General features: G+C 31.6%; 1 protein-coding gene across 1 annotated transcript; it reads right to left on the bottom strand.

The window, feature by feature from the left end:
- Positions 1–9,481: 9,481 nt before the first annotated feature.
- On the bottom strand, positions 9,482–20,907 carry LOC133204511 (uncharacterized). Its single transcript, XM_061340592.1, has 2 exons — positions 20,799–20,907; positions 9,482–9,923 (listed from the first exon to the last, which is right to left on the bottom strand). The coding sequence occupies exons 1-2, from the start codon at positions 20,863–20,865 to the stop codon at positions 9,577–9,579; spliced, it is 414 nt and encodes a 137-aa protein (XP_061196576.1). The 5' UTR covers positions 20,866–20,907; the 3' UTR covers positions 9,482–9,576.
- Positions 20,908–21,394: the final 487 nt, after the last annotated feature.

Here is a 21,394-nt window from a genome sequence, read left to right as displayed (position 1 = left end):
CTTTGACATTGACACCTTCCACCACTTGATCGCTACTGAACGGCCTTTCAGTTTTAGTCGTTGGAATTCATTGTATGACATCAGGCTCGTTAGAACTGGGGAGATGTGTAGCCCACCCCACCCTATCAATTTTGCCATTATATACTACAAAATATAATCAGATCAAAATTATCAAAATTACGGTCGTGTCCCTCATAAATAAAGATTGTAACTTTTCTTTTTTGTCTCGTTTAGAAATTTTTTTTAGTTGCGCCGAATTCCCGTACTGTAATTACATCCTACAGATCCATATTAAATACTACATGTAGTAACAAATTTCTTTTCAATACATACGAAACCTATCAGATTTTTTTATTATTGTATTGATTTCACTAGATATACTTGTTCCTCGAAACAATTTTTTTTCAATTGTCAGTAAATGAAGACACAAGGGGCAGGCAAAAATCTTTGAGATGTAGGGGACAAATTAAACTTTTTACACCTCATTTTAACAAGTTAATCATGGAAATTTTCCGCAAAGTGAAAGGATCACAGAAAACTTTCGACAAAAATTTTGTCTTTGAGAAAATAGCCATGGGGTTGCTGAAGAAGTTATTTATTCGACATAATTTTCAATTACAAATAAATATTTAAATGTACTTGTATGTACACATTCACACAGAATATTTAAAAAAAAAAAAAAAAAGAGTCCAGAACACGATTCTTGCGAGGTAAAATATTTATGTGAGTAGGTGATTAATACAACAATAAACTCTACGAGCAGGTTTTCCCGTTAATTTAAAAGGTACCTGTTCTGTTATCCACTCTATAGAATTTGACTTTTATATCATCCACTTTTTTGGTCATAATTGTTACTTGACATTTTTAAAATGACATATGAAACTTTATTTCGCAAAAGTAATTATGAACTACTTAAATTCAGAAGGAGGAGGCTCAAGCGTTTTTTACTTTTAAATTCCATATACAAATATTTCTTGTCATCGTAAAAGTGAAAAATAAATCACAGAAAAATATTATAATCATATATTACTATAATTATACTTCATATAATTAAGAAATTTTCGTGTGATGATATCTTTTACGGTTTTCAAATCGGGATCGAGATCATTCCGATTCAGATTCGTTTCAAATTCATTTTCAGCTTCTAATTCCGATTTATATTCAGAAACACTTCTAATAGTCAGTTTACATGTACATGTACTTAAGTACAGTATGTATCGTGAATCAGACATGGGGTTAAAGACATTAAATGTAATGCATTACATTATAGTTACATTGGAATTTTTTCATAACAATTAACACTACGCATTCTTTTATGTAGAAGAATAATTGATTGAATTACAATTACTTATTGTTTTGCTAAAGTAAAGAATTTGTTACATTACATTTTAAATAAATGAACTTTTATGAACAAATTATTTATTTTGAATTAACTTTAAGTCATATTGTGAATATTGTACATAGTAAAAAAAAATTAATTGAAAACTAATGGTCATGAATGACATTTTCATGAAAGTAATGCATTACAAAACAATTACTTTTAATATGCAGCGTTCTGGCCTGACAACTTGCCTGTAATTATGAAAAAGTTTTTCATCTAAGGGCAGGTAAAAAAGCGAAGCATAATTAAAAGTAATGGTCGTTAATGACATTTCCATGTTTTGAAAAATGGATCCAACACACATTACACCTCATTAACTTGAAGAAAAAATGTACTGATTACAATATAATTACCATTACATTACCATTACACATGCGTTGCCATTACCTCAAGTTTGTATTGAATTAGAAAAGAAAATTGCAAAAAACAAAAACAAATTAAAACAAAAACAAAAAACAAAACCAAACTAATATATTACTCATATTATTACAATATCTGCATGTATAATAAACCATGCAGTACCTTAGATGATTTTCTCTAGCAAAGTATATGGATTTATTTTTAAGAATATTCTTTTTGACTGTAGACCGTGTTATTTTCTAATCGTCAATGTTAAGTGTTTGAATTTTTCAATGCAGAAATTTTAGTTAAACTTCTGCTTGCTGTTGTTTTCTATCTCAAATCTATCTCAAATTACTCATTCAAGCTTTTTGTGAAACACAATTAGTTATTGATGGACAACTATTCTTTTGTAAGTTTCAGATTTAAAAAAAAAAAGTCCGTTTGTTTGTTTGCCCTCTCCCAACCGACTGACTAAAAACCCGACTTAAAACTCTCCAGGAAACAATCATTTTTTTTATTCATCCCAAAGTTTTCTCATCCCATTAAGAACTATTTTAACTTTACATTTGCAGGTATATTTATTGTTCGTTCAATGGCAAAGGAAAGGAGAAATCCTTTTTTTTTTCAAGAAAAAATGAAGACTACAGATATGTATATTTTTTGAATATCAGGCTCTTACTTTAGTCCGAAAGGATAGAAGTGAATGAACATGTGTACAATCAAAACTGAAAAGATACATGTACGAGCATCATTTGATGAAACAAAACTTAAGAAAAGCCCCGAGAGAAGTAAATATAGAGATGTTTTCAAAGAACAAACCAGAAATACCTCTTGCTGATGTGATACAGAATATAGGACGCTAATGGGACAGGTGGAAAATGTTATGTCTACTTTTTCAAATAATACATCTGTCCATCGTCACGAAGGGACCACCATCTTATCTCAACCGCTGGACATAGATGGCGCTCAATGACAATCATGTGTTACTTATGGGAGCAAGCATGTTCAATTCTATGAAATATGACGACGATTTGGTCTGTAGTCGATCCCAAACATCGCTGGATATCCAAGGGTTATCTCCAGGCAGTAATTCTTGTTTCTTGTTTTCGTAAAAGAAATGAAGGAATTTATCTGCATAGGATAAACTCTCTCAAAATCGCACGATACCATATCTAAAGAAAAGATATTGCGAAAACGCATTATTTACGGTAAACAGAGTGACAATTTATATATTATTTATCTCTGGGCAGATAGTGGATCTTCTTATTACAGACCCTAGAGCCCCCCATTATCAGGGAGGCATTTGAAAATGAAGTATACAATGATATACATCTTAAATATTTTTAAATTTATTACATTTAATTAACAAAAAAGGTTAGTTTTTGGCCCTCCCCGAGCTTGTCCGCCCCTCACGATAGCTATCGATCATCGAATTAACTTTGAAATTTGTCTTCATAATCAGGAGATTCTATATTGGCCTGTCAGAGTTTCATCTACAGATGAAGTTTTATAATAATCAAAAATGCTGTATATTAATATTTCTTATCATTACGTTGACGGCAACCGAAGTTTTGGGGGTGATATGAATTTTATATGATGACAAAAAAGTCTAAAATTTTTGAAGATGTGAATGAGAAACCTTGTAATTTATAATACTAAATAAACCCTGGGAGAAGATTACGTGATAATTTGTGGACCTCGAGATTTCACATTTTTAGAGTACCGTATCACATGTACGTAAACTAGCGAAGTGTGGCGTAAAAATGATAGGGCGCCAATTACCCACCAAAACAGATTTAAATTCTAATGAACAGATTAGATAATACCGCCCGACGAAATAGTCCCTCGATAAGACTTTGTATATTTGAAGAAGACCGGAGAAAAACCTCCACAAAAATGGTGATAAATCTATTCAGCAAGTTCCAGATGAAAAGTCTTTTATATCACAGCATTAGAGAATCCTACAATGCTAACAAAAACAAACTATTCAGCTTGAAGTTGAATTTTATGAAAATTTTAATAAATTTTGCTCATTTTACATTTGGCAGACCCGTAAACTTTTTAAAATTCTTATTCGTATGGGTGATTATTTCGTTAAAAAAAAAATTATGGTTCAATGAAAGCATTTCTCCCCAAAATGTATTACTTTTCGATAGTCAATAGAATTCAAATCAAGTTCTAATTAAACATAATCAAAGAAGTATTTTAACTTAATCCCTGATTTCCCCTAAGAATATTAAAGTATCACCCCGTCCCCCCCACATCCGTGAATTTGTTAGTTAAAGAAATCGTCCAGCAATCCAGCGCACTAAAATGAGTTCCAGTAGTTACCAGAGCTATCCAAATGCAAAATGTATTCATTGTAAAACACGTCTGTGCTTACTTTTGACAAATGAATACCACTGGTTCTGGCACTCAACTGCGACTTTGTTCATCTCAGTAGAAATTATTAAACTCAGTTCAATGCTAAAAACTGGTATTTTATATACATATATGATGACATTAGTTCAAAATGCTAAAATGACCAAGTATATAACTTCTAGCATTTAGGTTCTTTGCTCAAAGGAATGTCATATAGATAATACATTTGATAAAAATGTGTTTCTCATGTTATCATTTTTTGACATCACCAGCAAATACTTCCTCATTTCAGCATCTCTGTTCAGGTGAACAAATATCAGTTGTATACTAAATATGATAAAATTTATCATTTACTTCCTGAAATGACACGGATGGACAGATAATTTGTATTTGATTATTTGAAACAGGTTACCTCACATATATATAAAAATACACAAAAGTGAAAGGCAAGCAAAATTGTTTGCTAGCTATTTTTTGTGTAAATTGTATTAAAACAATGACTGGTGACAAGGAACAGCCGTTACTATGACAATCGGAGTCTGGAGTACCTCCCCTGTAGGCCGACTTATTAATTGCCAATTCCTAAATCACGTCTTATCTTGAATTTAACCGCCATTGTTTGCCGTGAGAAGCAAATGATCATATATTCAGAAATTATAGTTTCATAAATTAAGCCTGATTACAAGGTTTTTGTGGCTTAATCAAGCGTCTGATTAGCTTTCCTGCATGTCACGGTGAATTTTCTCGGGCTCTGGATTTCGTCTGGAGAGGCTTGTAAAGCCACACACGGTTTTGCAGCCGTCGTTACACATTCTGTTTTTTCCCCAACACAACAGACATCCTCCTAATGTTACGCCCCATTTCAAATGCTTTCATTCAGTTTCATGTCTTGACCCGAGGTTTCATCTGCTTTTTGTTTTATCAAAGTGAATTTCTCATTGAAGCCAAGTTTTCTGATCCAACAAGAACAAGAAAAAGGTGCAAGGAACCACTCTCTTGTTCAACAGTTAGACTTTTCATGTGTGTTTTTTAAAACATGTTTTTAATTTTCTGAATAAAAAATATTGTCAAATCTTCAACGAACTACGGAAGAAATAAATTATCACATTTGAAATGACAAAAAAGATAGAAATACGAACATAAACTTCATCAATGATTAAAGAGATCAGATGCAAAACCCGGGGACAGAGGGACCCTCAAGAAGGCTGGACTAACTTCCTGACTAAATGTATTGGAGTTTTGTCCCCTGATAAGATAAGACGCGTAAATAAAGCGACCCTCCGAATCAAAGGGCAGGTCAGCAGGGGACTGACAAGGAGCTACATGATGATAGGTCAATCGGGTCCAAATTTAGATTACAACCATACAGACTGGGACACAAAGGTTCAAGACAATGGACAGGTTTGAACAATATTGAGGAAACTGCACCCAAGAAACTGCCTTTGGGAAATGATATACCTGTCAAGGAAATAAAGGGTTCTTGATGACAGGAAATGCAGTATTAACTTATCTTGTTTATAAATTTTATTTATAAAATCGTTATTTTCCTTATGTTGACTTTGTTGTTGTAGATTATAAATTTTATTATTAATTCTGCATTATATAAGGTTTCTAAGATTAGAAATATTACATACACATGTGTGTTGCTTAATCTACATGAATCTAAAGAAAAAAATTACACACAACTCAATGTTTACAAAATTACTACTAAAAAAATTGTTATGATTTGAAAAGCTTGCACCTCTTCGCTACATGTAGTTCAGGGACATCGAGAATATTTTTAGAACTTGAAATCCCTTTGACACATCGTCAATAAAACACGTTTAAAACGTAATCATCGCAGGTAATAAAAGATAAAACTTTAACATGATTTATTGATATTCAATTGTTTTATCGTCTTATTAAAGTGAGTGTTACCTTTATTTTACCGGTATTAAATAATATGCCATACATATTATACCTCTATCATTTATTTCTTGATACAAGTCGAGAATAACCTACAAGTATATTCTATTTAAAATCAATCCCCCTCTTTTTCAATCTGAAACTTATACTGAATTGCAATGTTGATTCTTTTTTTTTTTTTTTTTTTTTTTTTTTTGTTAAATCCTAAGTATATGAAATGTTTGTCTTGATCAAGATTGATAAAAAGGGCAATGTTTGTAATTCAAATACAAGATGGCAATAAGTCCGCCCATGCTCATTAGGTTTTTTTAGTGAGTTTTCATAGCATTCACCGTAATGATTCTTGTCAAGAGAAAAAATTGGAAATAGCGTCTACTATGTTATCAAATTGTGTGTAAATAGCAGGTTTAATAAATACGATACTTATTCCCATGTTCATTTAGCTGGAAACACATTAACATGTCGGATGCACAATTTTACTATATGTGTACATGTATTTAAGGAATGAATTTAATAGCTACCCAATTTATACGGTATAAAGTGGGTTGGGTCAGTTTACTCTAAAAACCGCGAATTTTTTAAATATAGATTAAAAATTTTGCAGTTATTTAAATTCGTTTTTAAAAAGGTTCGTTCTTTAACGTTTATCACCCCCTCTGTTCACTCATATAAAATTTTCCTTTAACGCTACTAATTTTTTTCAAAAGAAAACTAATTTGTCATTGCAATGTTTTTAATTTAAGCTTACTTTGCGGGCCATCAGTTGACAAAACGGCCTTGCAATTGAAAATTTTATAAAGGAATAAATTATTTCTCGCCGTGAGAGCTGTCTCTCTAATCAGAGGGTTAATAAACCGAAATGATATTCACTTTTATAATTCTTTGCCCCCCCCCCCCCCCGTTAAAAAAAAAGTTTTACTATTTGCATACTGCTAATTCAGTCTCCTCTTTTATTTAATTTTTAGATATTTAGAATACCAAATCAAATTAAACAGATATCACTTCTAGAAAAAAATAAGTAAGAAATAATGAATAAGACAACCCATTTATGTCAGTATAGCATTTTAGTTATATCTATCTCACCAGGTGCTGTAAAATAAATACAAATCAGTTTGATACATGTACAAGTGTAACAAAGTACGTAGTAATACAAATAATCTTGAACGTGGATAACAACCCCCATGTAATTTCAAAACACATAATATTTTACTGTTGTTTCCCGTAACAGTTAAATCGTTCCAAAAAAAATTATAATAATTACATGTAATTTAAAATTAATAAAATCAAATAAAAAGTTCCAATTTTTATTCACTTTTTTTTTGTTATATAATATCATGTTCCATGTTCATGTTCTTAAAAACATTCTGACAAGGAAAGTAAAAATAAATGCTAAGTAAATATCATTAATTTTATTTCTCTCAAGGTCTTGCATATTGACAGCGAGGAGTTTGGAATTTTTAGCAGATTTTGAATTCATTTGCAGGGGAAAAATGAAATTAAGGTAGGCTATGTCGTTTATATTCAGTGATAAACTTAATTTTTTAAATAGTCTTCCTAATGTCTTACACTTGTTTACAATTTTTAATTGTTAATTAGTATCATGTACTCACTAACTATTAAAAATGTAAATAAGTGAAAGACACTAACGTTATATTAATTGTAGACAAGATTCTCAAATTGTTTCTAAACAAACTACATGCATATAATTATATATACCAAATTATATATTTAAATACTGTTAACTTAATGATAAAAATATATCATCATCTGTTTGTTTAACTATTTTAAACTAAAGCTCAAGTATATTTATTGTCGATATTTTGCTTTTTGAAGGAAAAAAAATTCTTTGATACATACACGCAGTTCTTTAATTCATATTTAATTCATGAGAACTTCATTTACGTGTTATTTGTGAAGATGTGACTCTCTGGAAGCTATAATAATAAATTAAATAATAATGCAAGTATAAATATAAACAAAATATCTTTTGGCGGTGACTTGAAAATTATATCTTGCTAACTAATGAAAGGCTACATTACAGCCATAAAGTCACACAAAATACAACGTGATTATCATTACTTGTGTACTTAAAACATTTTTTTTCTCATGAGAAATGAGTTCTTTGTGCGGATTGATCACGTGTTCGAATCGTTCAAGCAATTCTTTTCGAACATTTAGCCCGTATTCTTACTCGCATTGTCTATTTGTTTGATTTCCTACATCATCACCGATAAGATATACTCTTTTTTGCTGGCTTGTTAAACTTTTAAGGATCTCTGTGGTATGGCGTCGAAGTCGTCTCGTTACAAAATGACTGAGCTCGAATACACCATTACAAAATTTAAAATATTTCACTTGAAGTCCAAAGTAAGACCAATTAAAATTTTACTCAGGTATAAAAGTATTTCATTTCTTTTCATTATTACTTGAAACATGACTGGATTGTTAATTATATACCTCTTTGTGCTTCATTTTGATTAGAGTGTTGTTGCTCTGTCACATTATTGAAATTAATGACACCTCTCGCTTGCAAGGATAAGAAAAAGATACCGGGTTCTTTACCAAACGCAAGAAAAGCGAAGTGCGTATCTCGCTGTAACAGATAGGACCCGTATATCATCATCATTTGTGGTCTTTCGCAGTTAATAATGATAAAAAGGATAAACTGTTCCTTGATAGGAACTCTTCAATTCAAGGAAACCAGATATGTACTATCATATATATCCAAATGTTAGCTTATACATATCTCTCAACTGATATTCGAGTAAGTCCTTGATTAGATTACTTTAAAAATCTAGCTCTTCTTTTTACTTCTGACTTTAAAAAAAAACAGAATTATTTCATGCAGTGATTTTCCCTTTAACATTGAATTGTTTGAAACACAGGAAAATTAATTTTCGAATTTTTGCTTGAAGAAAATGTTTCAATATGGATCCGTACTATAGGTCTTATTTTAATAAAATTATACAATGAAAATTTGAACTTTGAAGTGACATTTTTATTTTTATACCATATTACCATCGAGTAAACCCTAACATTCCCTTAAGTCTCCAGCCCTTTTAAATCATAACAGCTAAATGTAAATCTAATACACCATTATTCAATATTTAAAGACAAGGATTTCCTAAATAGGTTGAATTCAGAGAGACCAGTCGTGATTAATTTATAACAAATAGGTAAGGTTTGTGATGGGTTTCTCTTATCACTCGATGACCTGCTAACTGTCCACCGACAACAAAGCTACCCAGATAAGACAGATTATGTCTGATTCCAATAAAGATTTGTAATGACTTTTATCAATCTAATGAAATTTGATAGGTAATATCTTGGAGAATGTTAAAGATCTTTAACAATTTCCCATATTAAGATCTACGATTATTTGTCCGAGGACAACTTTTTTTTTCATCTGACGTACTGGATCTCAGACTAAGAGTTTAGTTCTTGTCTACGGCGAATTCGCAGTTGTAAAACAGGATGCTTTCACTGCATTCAGGTTTTTAAGACTCCAAGAGACTATTTTCGGAAATCCCTTTTCTGAATGCTTGAGACAAACACCGCACCAAACAATGAGTAAACAAGTCTTATCTTCAAAGGTTAAACTGTGTTGGAGTCCTCTTATGTAACCCAAAGATAACTAAAAGAGTCAGGAGAAGTCCCTTACCGCAGGGAGGAAATACATAGTTTGAACACCAAGTAGACAGAGCAAGATGAAGTATGTTGTGTACAAACCATGCCTTGGTCAGCGAACCGACATTTTTGTGCGGCTTGGTCCGGTGGTGCTGGACGTCTTTAATCACTGTTATCTTGGACCTGTCCCTTATTACGGGATAATTGCCGCGATTCCTTTGCCGTCTTAGGTGTGATTCACTTCCCAGAATATTATCCCTCAAGACATTTTTCTGTCGCTGATCAAGCTGTTGCGTTTCTTTTAGGTCTGAAAATATATTTTGATAAATTAAATCGAACGAAATAGCCACAAAGTTGAACTCTTTAATTAAACCACATCAAAGGTAAAGTCTAATAAATAGTAACTATCTACATACAAGTATAAAGGAGTGAGTTTTTTTCCTTGCCATAGTTTAAGACTGCTATTTTAATTTTTAAGTAAATAAAAATAAATTTTAAAACAAAGCAGAAAAATAATGACAATACCTTCCAAAAGATTGCAGAAATGTTTAAATACAGAACACTGCAGTTGCTGGTCTTTAAGCAGGATGATTTGTAAAGAAATAATGTGCATGTTCGGAAAGAAGTTTCCCGAAAACATTATAAATTATTGTCCAAGGCAAAACAACCAGAATTTTTTAGATTGTTATAAGCTTCTTCAATGTCTTCTATAATACCTTATAAGTTGTGAAACATTTTTATAGATCGAGGCCTTTCTTATTTTATGAGAATCAGTAGAGGAACTGTAAGCAGTTTATGTCTCAACTGTAAGCAATTCTTCGCCGACACGATCTTTTTCAAAGAGGTGTATTATTGTTCATTATATGCAATAGAAATTCAAATTATTTACATGAAAATTTCAAAAGCAATTTACTTTCCCTTATTCATAATTAAAAATTACCATGAAAAATGTAATGGCAAAGTAAACAAATTAATATTTATCAGGGAGGTCTGGTTAAAGAAAACGATTATGAAACAATAATTAATGACGGGGAAAATGTGCTCACTTTAAATGTTATTAAGTACATATTATTAAGTCTGCACTACAAAACTCCAAAATGTTATCAAAATCATTTCAATCTCTGATTGCTTGAGATATGAAAACCATGACTTCGAGGTTAAAATCATTTTTAAAGTCCATAAATCAAGAAATTTGACTGATTCTGATTTTTATTCAAAATAGCCTCTTCCAGGTTTTGATTTTCCTATTGGACAAAATTTGATTTAGCTCTATTTATTGCATATAAAATATTATGTCATCTAGTGTGAAGTAGACATTTATCAATGCATGTCAATTTGTTTCACAGCGTCTTATGATGCACCGACACGGATTCCCCGTGTAACAGGCGAAGGTCAAGTACGAACAAGCACTGTCCCACTCCAAGATGGCGCCAGACGAAAACGAGGCACCGCGGGTGACATGCTTTAAATCGACAATTTAGGCAAGAAAATGGTGTCAAAGTACTTCTACTTTGTGATATAAATTTTATCGTTATTTTCTTGTATTTTTCTGTACTAAGCCATTTCAAGCAAAAGTTATAGCGAAGCAATTAATAAGGCTCGTTGGTCGTGGCCAATTTTAGACTATTTTAAGAAGATACCTTAAAAAAAAAAGAGGGGGGGGGAGAAATAAGTTGGAAGTTGCATTAAATATGATTATAGCTGGAAAACGTGTTTTTTTTATTATGCATAATATTTTATTGCTATAAAAATCATATTTCATATTTTTGCAATTTGTTGATCAGCCAGCCTCCGTAAATGCCAATATTTCTTGATCGTCATCTACTCAGTACAAATGATCGATGCTTCACAATGATGAAGAATTCTGAAAAAATAGTCAAAAAACTTTTCAAAAATTTAATTTTTGATAATAAAATGGTAAATCAAGGGAAATGAAGTTTAAAAATTTTAGCTAATGTGTAGTTACAAAACATTAAGAGTGCAATACAAGCGGTATTTGCCATTTGACATGACAAAAAATATTGATTGACACAAACGAGATTTCTCATTAATAAAAATATCCCTCTTTTTAAGCATGACGGAATGAGTCTTAATAAACCCGAGAATGGATTCCCTCAGTCGCCCACTAGGAGCTGCCATTCCTAGAGTCAGTGTGGGTAATGTAAGTGGACAAGTTGTGAACTGATGTAGGGAAATTAGGGACACCGAACACACAATATACAAAGACTTGAAGCTTGTAGCATTAGGTTATTTCAGGACAAGTTCTGGCTGAAATAACTTCCTTTTGATAATCTCCTATGATAACTAGCATGATCATTTTTGATGAGAGATGTGTACATTTTCGTAAATCGGAAGGCACCAAATGTTTGCAGCCGGCGAGGAAAAATGGGTATAAAATGGCATTGATTTATCGAGATGTCTGGGACAATCTTTTTCTTAAATGATATCATCTTATTTGTTGTATCTATGTGTTCTAGGATGTCGGTGACGTATCCACATTATCAGTGCAATCAAAACACACAACTCACAATCTTGTTACACATAAAGGTCGCCAACAGGCTACATTAAAAAAATTGCAACACACACTCTTCCACAAATACTAGTCCAAAACAAACAAACAAACCAAAAAAAGGAAATTACAGAGATTATGACAAGAAGTTACTACAGAAACCTATTTTTGTCTTCTTTTTAATGTTAATTTAGAGAACCTGTAGTAAAAGAAAGCGAAGAACCCCGTCAAGTATAATAATTGTACATCATTACATTTTGAGGATATTTTGTTTTCTTTTCTTTCATTTGAAAGAAAATTTGGGTGATTATTTTCCAGAAATGAAGGATGCCACTTGAGAAATATAGAGCTGCAGTATCTAGCAAGTCTTTTTAAGATCAAGACATCGCCATATATTGACTGAAAATCAGCTCTAAGTGGCGATCCTTTATCTCAAACAACTGTCCAAATGTCGTTATTAAAGACTACTGATTGATGGCGCTTTATCTTAGCACCACTTTACCAAGATAACAACCAGTCGAGGCAAGAACGCTCATCGAACACTCGCTCATCCCTCCTTATTTTCGGGTATATTTTCGTTCGATTGGTTTCTAAATATTGACAAAACAAAACACTCAAGTTTTGTATTTTCAAGTGTTTCTGGGCTTTGTCACACCGAACAAGCCATCTACCAGATTTTGAAGACATGCCAATAACTTTTTTTTCTGAAGTGTTTGCATATACATAGTGAATATAGATAAGATAAGCTTTGCATAACTTTTGTGAAATTTTATCTAGCTTCTTACTCTATTTGCTACCCTATTTTCCTGCCAATAAAGGGGTCTCGACATTTATTAAAAATGAAGATCTTAGAGGTCCTTTCAATATTTTATGAATGAGTTTTATCACTTAAGTTCACGTTTATGTTCCAGCAATGATCTGGTCTTGTGGTAATAGTGTTCCTCTTATCTATAAAATTCCCTCGCAGTTAGGTATACGTTTTACGATCGCATATGAATGATTTCAATACTTAATGTAAAACATTATGTAGAGACGTTTTCACGGCAATACTGATAAGATAAAATTGTTGCGTAAATTTCCGGCCGAAAATGAAATGTTAAAGACTCGAACACTCCATGCTTTTCTTGGCGGGGGTTTGTGCTGTCCGACTAGTAAAGAATATTTAAATTCTACTTTAGTCTCGATTTTTAAAATAAAGATAAGCTTTTATTCAATTTTCATAATGGAAAATATTCATTTTGAAAACTATATGGTATAAGTACTTTTCTTCGAGGAAGTTCCTATGATACATTGTCCAAATCCCAAAAGAGATCGATTGTAAACAAATCAAATCTGTAAAAACTTTATTATTAAAAAATGCATAATATATTACATATTTTAGTGCACTTGTAGTTAGAAAATTGTCCTCTAACAAAGAAAAAGAATTCCCAAGGATTCTTATAAATATTAATATTTTATTTTTTTTATGCTTGATACGTAAATTGTAGCCTTGAAATTCCACTTTCATTCAAAAAGAGTAAAATCGTGTACTATTTTTCTTTCTTTGCATTGATCCAGAAAGACAACCCATATATCTTAAACATTTGCACCACCAAAAATCTAGATTACGTGTGATTATGCGATCCAGGTTTTGTAACCTTTCAGATTTGCACGTTTGGGGTTAGATATAAGTTACATGCATAAAATGAATTCGTTTTTTTTAAAAGATAAGAACAAAATCGAGTTTCCAAAATCATATGTCGTGTTAGCTCAATTGCAGATGCAAGTGTGAAAGTGTCAGAGGCTGTTTATCTTGAAGAAATAATTTTTATCTTAATTAGCAATGTTTCATGTAAAACTGGTGATAAGAATTAACCAGGGATATTGTCATTAATGTGGGGTTTGTCATTAAGGGGGTTGAACGTCACATCGAACACAGAAACGCCTCATTAACTTAGAACAGGGCGAAGAAAGTCAGCTATGTAATAAGATAGTTGGCTATGTTCTCCACATTCTCTAAAGTTTTCCGCTAAACTTGTTGAATTTATGGAATGAAATTGCACAGTTTTATCCAATTCATGTATGACATTATTTATACAGGAAGTCAAAATAATACTTCAATAGTTCTAGTTTTGATAAAGATTATTATGAACAAAAATTGGTTTAAAAATGCATATATATATATATATATATATATACCTTTTTTGGCAAACAAAAAAGATGAATCTTTGCAAATTGAATAGGTTGAATTCTTGTATCTCTTGGGCGAAAAAGCCCAGCGCATCAAAATTATAATTAAAAGAAGAGGGATAAAAGTGCTGGGAAAAGAAACATACAAGATGTTAGCAAAATTCCAATGAATGTTACTATTTATGATAAAATTCAATTTTAACAGTGACTTAAAAAATAAATATCATTCACCAAAATCATTCATTTACGTGTGAAAAAATTAGAGTAACAAGTCCTATTTTGGTCACTTTATTTGAAAATGGCTCCTTTCTTCCTCCTATTGAATCGTTTCAACAAATTTCCTACAGACGTGTGTTACACTGCATTTGAAATTCACAAACAAGAATCTAAAGAAATCAAAACTGATGTCATGTTTATCAATAAAAACACAAAACCCAAGAATATAGACAATGTTTTTGGAATTCCAGGACAAACACCGTGTGTTTTATAGACAGCAGATAGAGATATGTATCCTACATTTTTTTCTTTTGATATTTAATGCCTTATTTTAGTTTTCAAATTATGTGTTTGTATGTTTGTATGTAAACATTAAAAGTTTTCTATATTTCATATACCAGTACATTAACTTGTATTTATGATGTACATTATATTTTGTATAACGACAAAAGAAAGAAAAATGAGACTTCCAAATTATCGACCCAAATACTTGAAATTTCTGAATTTCAGACTTTTCAAAAACGCAGTAAGTTAGAAAAGATGTCATAGTCCGCTACATGAAACTAAAACGTTTAACATGCACGTAATTGAGTGTGACAAGATAAAATGAAGCAGACACCTGCTATCATCCATACGAGTTTCGTCTACCAGGTGCTCGGCGAACTACTCCATGGGGACATTATACCTCAAAGAATCATCTCGGACAGCATTCAACATTACGATTTCCGAACGGCGAAGACTGTCAATTTAAGGGGTACCGAGGGAGACGCTGAATTCTGAAAGGAAGAATTTTCCTCATTATAGGACGGCGGACGTAAGTGTATAGTAATTCTGGAAAAGTCTTTGAAATAGATAACGGGAGTTAATTGGCAAGTTACATCACTTTTCTTGAAGCATTACACCATGCAACAAATTAAGAATCTACATCCAGGACAATTGTTTGCAAGGAAAAAATAAACCATCATTTTCTTTTGCACAAACTCAGTTGAATATTTATTTTGACGCGTGAGCGTTATCCGTTTGCTCTGCGGTTGTTTTAATAATTTTGCTCTGAGTGCCAAATCTATTTTATACAAACATTGATATTGGTCATTTTCTTTGTCAAAAAGAATGTTTTGATGCTCCTATTATTAATTTCCTAGGGATTTTTTTTTTTTGGTTTATTTCCACCGAAAAATTATAAAATGAAAGAGAACGAAATCAGAAGAAAGGGGATGATGTCGAAAACACTGACATATGAGTGCTATTGATCTCCGCATCCCCCGGTATCGTTATAACAATATTTAGTCACGGCATGTCTTTCCCCTTTGAAACAATTGCTCATAGCGAAGCGTTTTGACGACGTCATGTGGTGCAGGGCGTTTGAGGCGTGAACGCCAAAATAAACTACCAAATAGCTAATCAACATCAGACATAATTGACGCATCTTCTTTCCAGGGGGTCCTCTTCTCTGTTCACGAAAAACCGGCATACGAGGGGAAAGAACTCTGTCTTCAAACTGATGCTTGTATTCTGGGAATATACCAAATCTAATTCAATATAGAGGATTAGGCGTATACTAAATTTATTAAATTTTATCTTAATGCTGTTAACATTTTAATTTTTTAAAACAAGGTTTGTCAATTCAAAGAATCGAATTTAAAATACATGCATTGCAAGCATTCTGATACTCCGATCCTCTGTTAATGAAAAGTGTTCTCTCTGGTAAATTTCGACACTTCTTTTTTCAAACGTTTAACTGCCACGTTGAAATAAAAATCAGTTGCCGTGACTTTTACGCGCTTTATAATTGGATTTCGGTCATGTGGACTAATTAGAAGGAATTTCGGTTATGGACTGTGCGTGTTTATTTCAATCTCCTTCTCGTTGCCCCGTATTTTACCCTTGCCACCAGTCTGTATATAAGTGTCACCCATAAACCATGAAAGTTCATTATAAAAGAAAATAAAACTACAAATGAAATCAGCATCACCGACCTCCCTGTAATTTAAACGACAATTAAACGTCAATGTTAGTTTATTAACGCGGGCACTAATTTGTCCTAGAGCTCATGAAACCTTTCCCCTGGGAACCGCTCTGTGTTACCATGTTCTGGCATGTGTAACTACAATATGACGATTTATAAAACTAGACAGATGAAATTTTAATTAATGGATAATCTTCCAAAACTTGGTGTATTCTGTTGTACCAGCACATGTTTTCACTTTCTGAGGATCAAGAAAACTAATTTTTACAAGGGTTGTGAAAAGTTTTCCAATTAAATAATGACACGTTTGGTTAGCGTTCCTGAGAAAACTTTTGAGAATATAACATGCACGCAATAAAAAGCCAGTTTTTCCACTAGCTACCCCACACAAGGTGCTTGTTACGACAAAGATTTACGGTAGCATTTTAAAAGTACTTTGAGGGAAGTAGACGGAACGTTCTTAATGCTGTTAAGATTTTCTCATCTTAAAAATACATGATGAGAATGTCTATCATCTACATCATAATAATTGGCAAGAGTTGAACATAATTTTTAAATAAAGAAGGAGAATAATTGTGTTTTATTATAAAGCTAATAACCCTATTTTATACGTTGAATATCGTTCTAAATGACAGCTAGGTTTCTCTTATTTGTGCTTTGTGGTAACTTCAATTTATAAAATTTGCAAAACAAATGTGAGCCTTTGCATTGTCTGAAAAAAAAACAATGTATTCCTAAAATCTAAAAATACAATCATTGATAGCTGTGGTAACCGAATGTGAACCAACTATAACTACATAAAATTCAAGACTACCTTTTAATTAATACTAACATTTTTTCTCAAAATTCCAAAAGGGCATTTTCTGACGTGTAAAATAAATACATTGCTTGATTATCATCGAACCTAAATTATGCAAACTACTGATAACTTTTGTGCTTGATAAATACATGTATAGAAACATTGAAAATTAAATGAATTATGAACTTATGTATTATAAATATGTCCTCCATAACATTCAAACAAAGAAGATTCGAAACCTTATTCAAACACCCTGATTTAAATAAGGATCAGTGATATGCTCAGATTCAATAGATAATTTCTTTCACTTCGATATCAACACCTAAATTATTCATTAAATGCAATCATCCCAAACAAAGTTCATTAATTGTCAATTGACTTTTTTAAGCTTTTGTTTATTGTTGTTTATTTCTTCTTCTTCTTCCTTTTTTATTTTTTTTTTTTAATTTGCCTTTTTGGAGGGGGCAAAATTTTTGTATACAGGGTGGGGTGGGGTGTTTTTTTCGACCATTCAAACACCAGGCATATCAAATACGGGAAAAAAAATTCAAATGTTTTTCTACTGCTTTCACTAATATATTTTTCTCAATGGAAATATAACATGTTATGTTCGTAGGATTTGATATATCAGTAATGTATATAATAGCCAAAAAAAAAAGATTGTGTTGAAATACTAGTATACTTCAACCTTAGCTGCAAAGAAATATGAAATGTTTATCCTCCTATTTTCTTCTTTAAAGAAAAAAAAGAAAGAACTGTTTCTGAATTTGAAAATTTTAACAACTAGATGTGGATAACTTTAGTGTACTAGTACATGTATTTATGATTTTTTTTTTATATGGAGAAAGAAAGTGTTTTAAAATTGCATTATCTATATTTATTTACATTGTATTTATATTTTTAAAATGACACAATAATTTTCTGAGAGATTGTTGTGAATAGCATTTCCTCTTATTATCTTAGATCTAAATTTAGTTAAGTTTTCGTAGTTGCTGTGAAAATTCTGTATTAAACTAACAAAGGATGTTAATAACCCCTCGCCATGATTAATATCAATGTTGTACATGTTCCACTAAATAGGTAGCTATTTATCAGTACCTACAATTGTAATGTTATCTGCTAGACAAATATTGATAATTGTCAGGTGATTCTCATTTTCCTCTGGTTTTTACGGTTTATCTTCCCACTTACATCTACAATATATTACTGTTTATCTTATTCAAAATAAATATATAAATAAATGTTATTATTACATTTTCAACAGTGAAATACTGTGATTTATTCATTGAATAAAAGTGATATTCTCTCACAGTGTGAAAGGATACCAAAAATGCTATTCTCTCACAGTGTGAAAGGATACCAAAAATGCTATTCTCTCACAGTGTGAAAGGATATCAAAGTAAGTAAAAAAAATAATTTCTGGCCTGTCATAAGATATAGATAGTAACTAAGCATCTTGATAGAGCTAAAACTGCAAATTTCTTCCTAAATATGTTGCTGAAATCCATGCTATGTACATAATGTTTTCAATCTGACACACAACTTATAAGCTATGACGTCTCAACCGCTCAACTATGACGTCGGGCCTAAGACACTGTGTTAAGAAATAACAGAGGCAAAGGAAAAATCAAAGAAAATGTAATAAACAGAAAATTCAATGTTTTGTAGATGAATATGGAATTTATTTCACTCGTGAGACAGGATTTTTTGATATTTTCACTCGTGCTTCGCACTCGTGAAAATATCAAAAAATCCTGTCCCACTCGTGAAATAAATTCCATATTCATCTACAAAACATTGAACATCCTCTATTTATATCACTATGTGCTTTGAAAAGTCTTATGATTGGAAGTCTTAAATTTATTTAGTTTTCTAAAATTTTGAGGTGAAAAAAGAAAAGTTAATTGACTTTATACATGTATTTTATAAAACATGCATTTATTTACATTTCAGTGTCTGAATATAGGATGCTAGTACGTTACTTATTCATTTTTCGTTGTTTATTACATCTTCTAATAAATATTTTTAATTTCAATTTTATCATTTATAATTCTGTAAGGAAATGAACAATTTATTCCATCATAGAATATATGTAAATGAATCATAGTGAACATATTCTTAAATATAAATTTCATTTGCAACGTTTGGAGAGAAAAAAATCGATCTTCATATTTAAGCTTTATTTTTCATTTAAAGGGTTCCCTTAAAATTGTTTTCTAGCTTTTTTCTAGCACTTAATTAATTGGAAAAATAAAAATCCAAGTTTCAAACCTATGCTTGCCACATAAATTCTATGTAAGTTTCATAATAAAAAGTTATAAATATGCTAATACAAAAGTTGCATGCATAATTGATTGGGGAGCAATTTCGGCACGCGTTATTCGTCTCGTTTATAATGCCTTGGCATAATCTATCGGCGATCATAGACAAATTGAAAATTACCTAAGAAAACAAAATAACCGTACCAGTGGTTCAAGGAAATTTTACAACTTATTATTAAGTTGGTTAATGGGGGGAGTGTTCGAAGAGACCAGACAATGGTTTATGTGGCGGAAAAACACTAGTTATAACAGGCCGGCGGTTGACACGCCGATAAGAAGTTCTGATTTTCTTCATAAAGTAAAGTTGTATTTACACTTCTAATTCAGATTTGGACAAGCAGACTAGAAGCAGGTGACCTTGCGATCTGGTTCAGTTCCTGTTGCCTAAATCGGAATATAGACATAATTCTGTTGAACAAAATCTCATGATTCCCTAAAATAGTTGACTAGGAATTGTATACATCCTCGTCTATTCGCTGAAAAATAATATTTGAATATATTTATAAATCTATGACTTATATATTTGCATATGGAACTTGCATTGTTTATGAATATTTTTATTTATTTGTACTTGCATTAGATATGCAAGAAAGAGAGGCCAAAGTAATCATACTCAAGTAAAATATCTCAGTACAATGCATGTGTCACCGGTTAAAACATGAAAACAATTTCTTGTGTTAAGACTCTTTCTTTCTTTTTTTTTTTTTTTTTTTTTTTTTTTTTTTTTTTTGGTAAATATTTTGAGATTTCAACGAGAAAAAAATTCTAGATTTGAATAATAAGTTTATTAAAAATCTCCAGAGAGAACCTTGTATTTTTTAGAACGTTTACAGTAGGTTTTTCACTACTGATGCTGATGTTATTCTGGCGAACATTTGAGGGAAAAAAAATCCAATCCTGCTATCAAATTTTAACGTGGGTGTATTAACACCATCCAAAGAAAAAAATCCAAATCACAATACAACCGGCCGGTAACAGCTTTACAGTTAGTTACGGTTTATCGGGGTTGCTCCTGTATCGACATTGAAAAGACATGCACCCTGTTTGTGAGTTCGTTGAAACAAAAACATGAAAATTTTTTTTACCCACATGGTTTTAACATGTACATAATAATTTCAATGTCAAATCCACTAGCTTAACACAGCAGAATTCATTTTGATAATCATACTGAAGACTACTTGTACTTAGATTAGAATACTTACGATATGCCTCATGCTCCGAAAGAAGAACGTTTTTATTCCTAAGGAGAAAATAAGGTAATTTCAACATTAAAACACATTAAATATATTTCATTGAAGTAAACATTGGGTGCAAATGGTGTAGGTAGACTGAAACTCTGTGTAATAAGCTTGGTTTATCGGCAAATTTGAGATTAGAGGGAACAGAGGTAATTCGAGAGAAAGATAAAGGGGAATAAACTAAGACACATAAGATACAAAATTGATAATTTTTATCCGGAACCTCTCTATATTCAAGCGCATGTTATAATGCCTCTTGTCAACAATACGATAAAACGTTTGTATTATCACTAGAATGGGTATATTAGTCAGGCAAGTGGATTCCGGCAGAAGATTATGGCTTTTCCGAAACACTACTGTATCAAGCGGCTCATTACAGCGTGCATGTCGCGACATCCTCTATAAAATGTTATTACCGACTCCATTAGATATCAAGGAGAATATTCTTTTTTATTATCATAGCAACAGATAATCTCCATGTCAAAAAAATAACCCTTAGTGTTAGCACTGGAAAACATCATTGAATGCATGGGGTATAATATTTTATGGAAATAACTGGA

Source organism: Saccostrea echinata, unplaced genomic scaffold (assembly GCF_033153115.1).
Source record: "Saccostrea echinata isolate AGI-Se365-2 ecotype Australia unplaced genomic scaffold, CSIRO_AGI_Sech_v1 ptg000001l, whole genome shotgun sequence".
NCBI classification, from domain to species: domain Eukaryota; kingdom Metazoa; phylum Mollusca; class Bivalvia; order Ostreida; family Ostreidae; genus Saccostrea; species Saccostrea echinata.
This window is presented reverse-complemented; position numbering and strand designations above follow the sequence as displayed.

Excerpts from the sequence above, each read along its gene's own strand:
- LOC133204511 (XM_061340592.1), bottom strand. The coding sequence starts at position 20,865 with ATGTTGAAATTACCTTATTTTCTCCTTAGGAATAAAAACGTTCTTCTT. Across the intron at positions 9,924-20,798 it reads TTCGGAGCATGAGGCATATC|ACCTAAAAGAAACGCAACAG; the intron begins GTAAGTATTCTA and ends ATATATTTTCAG.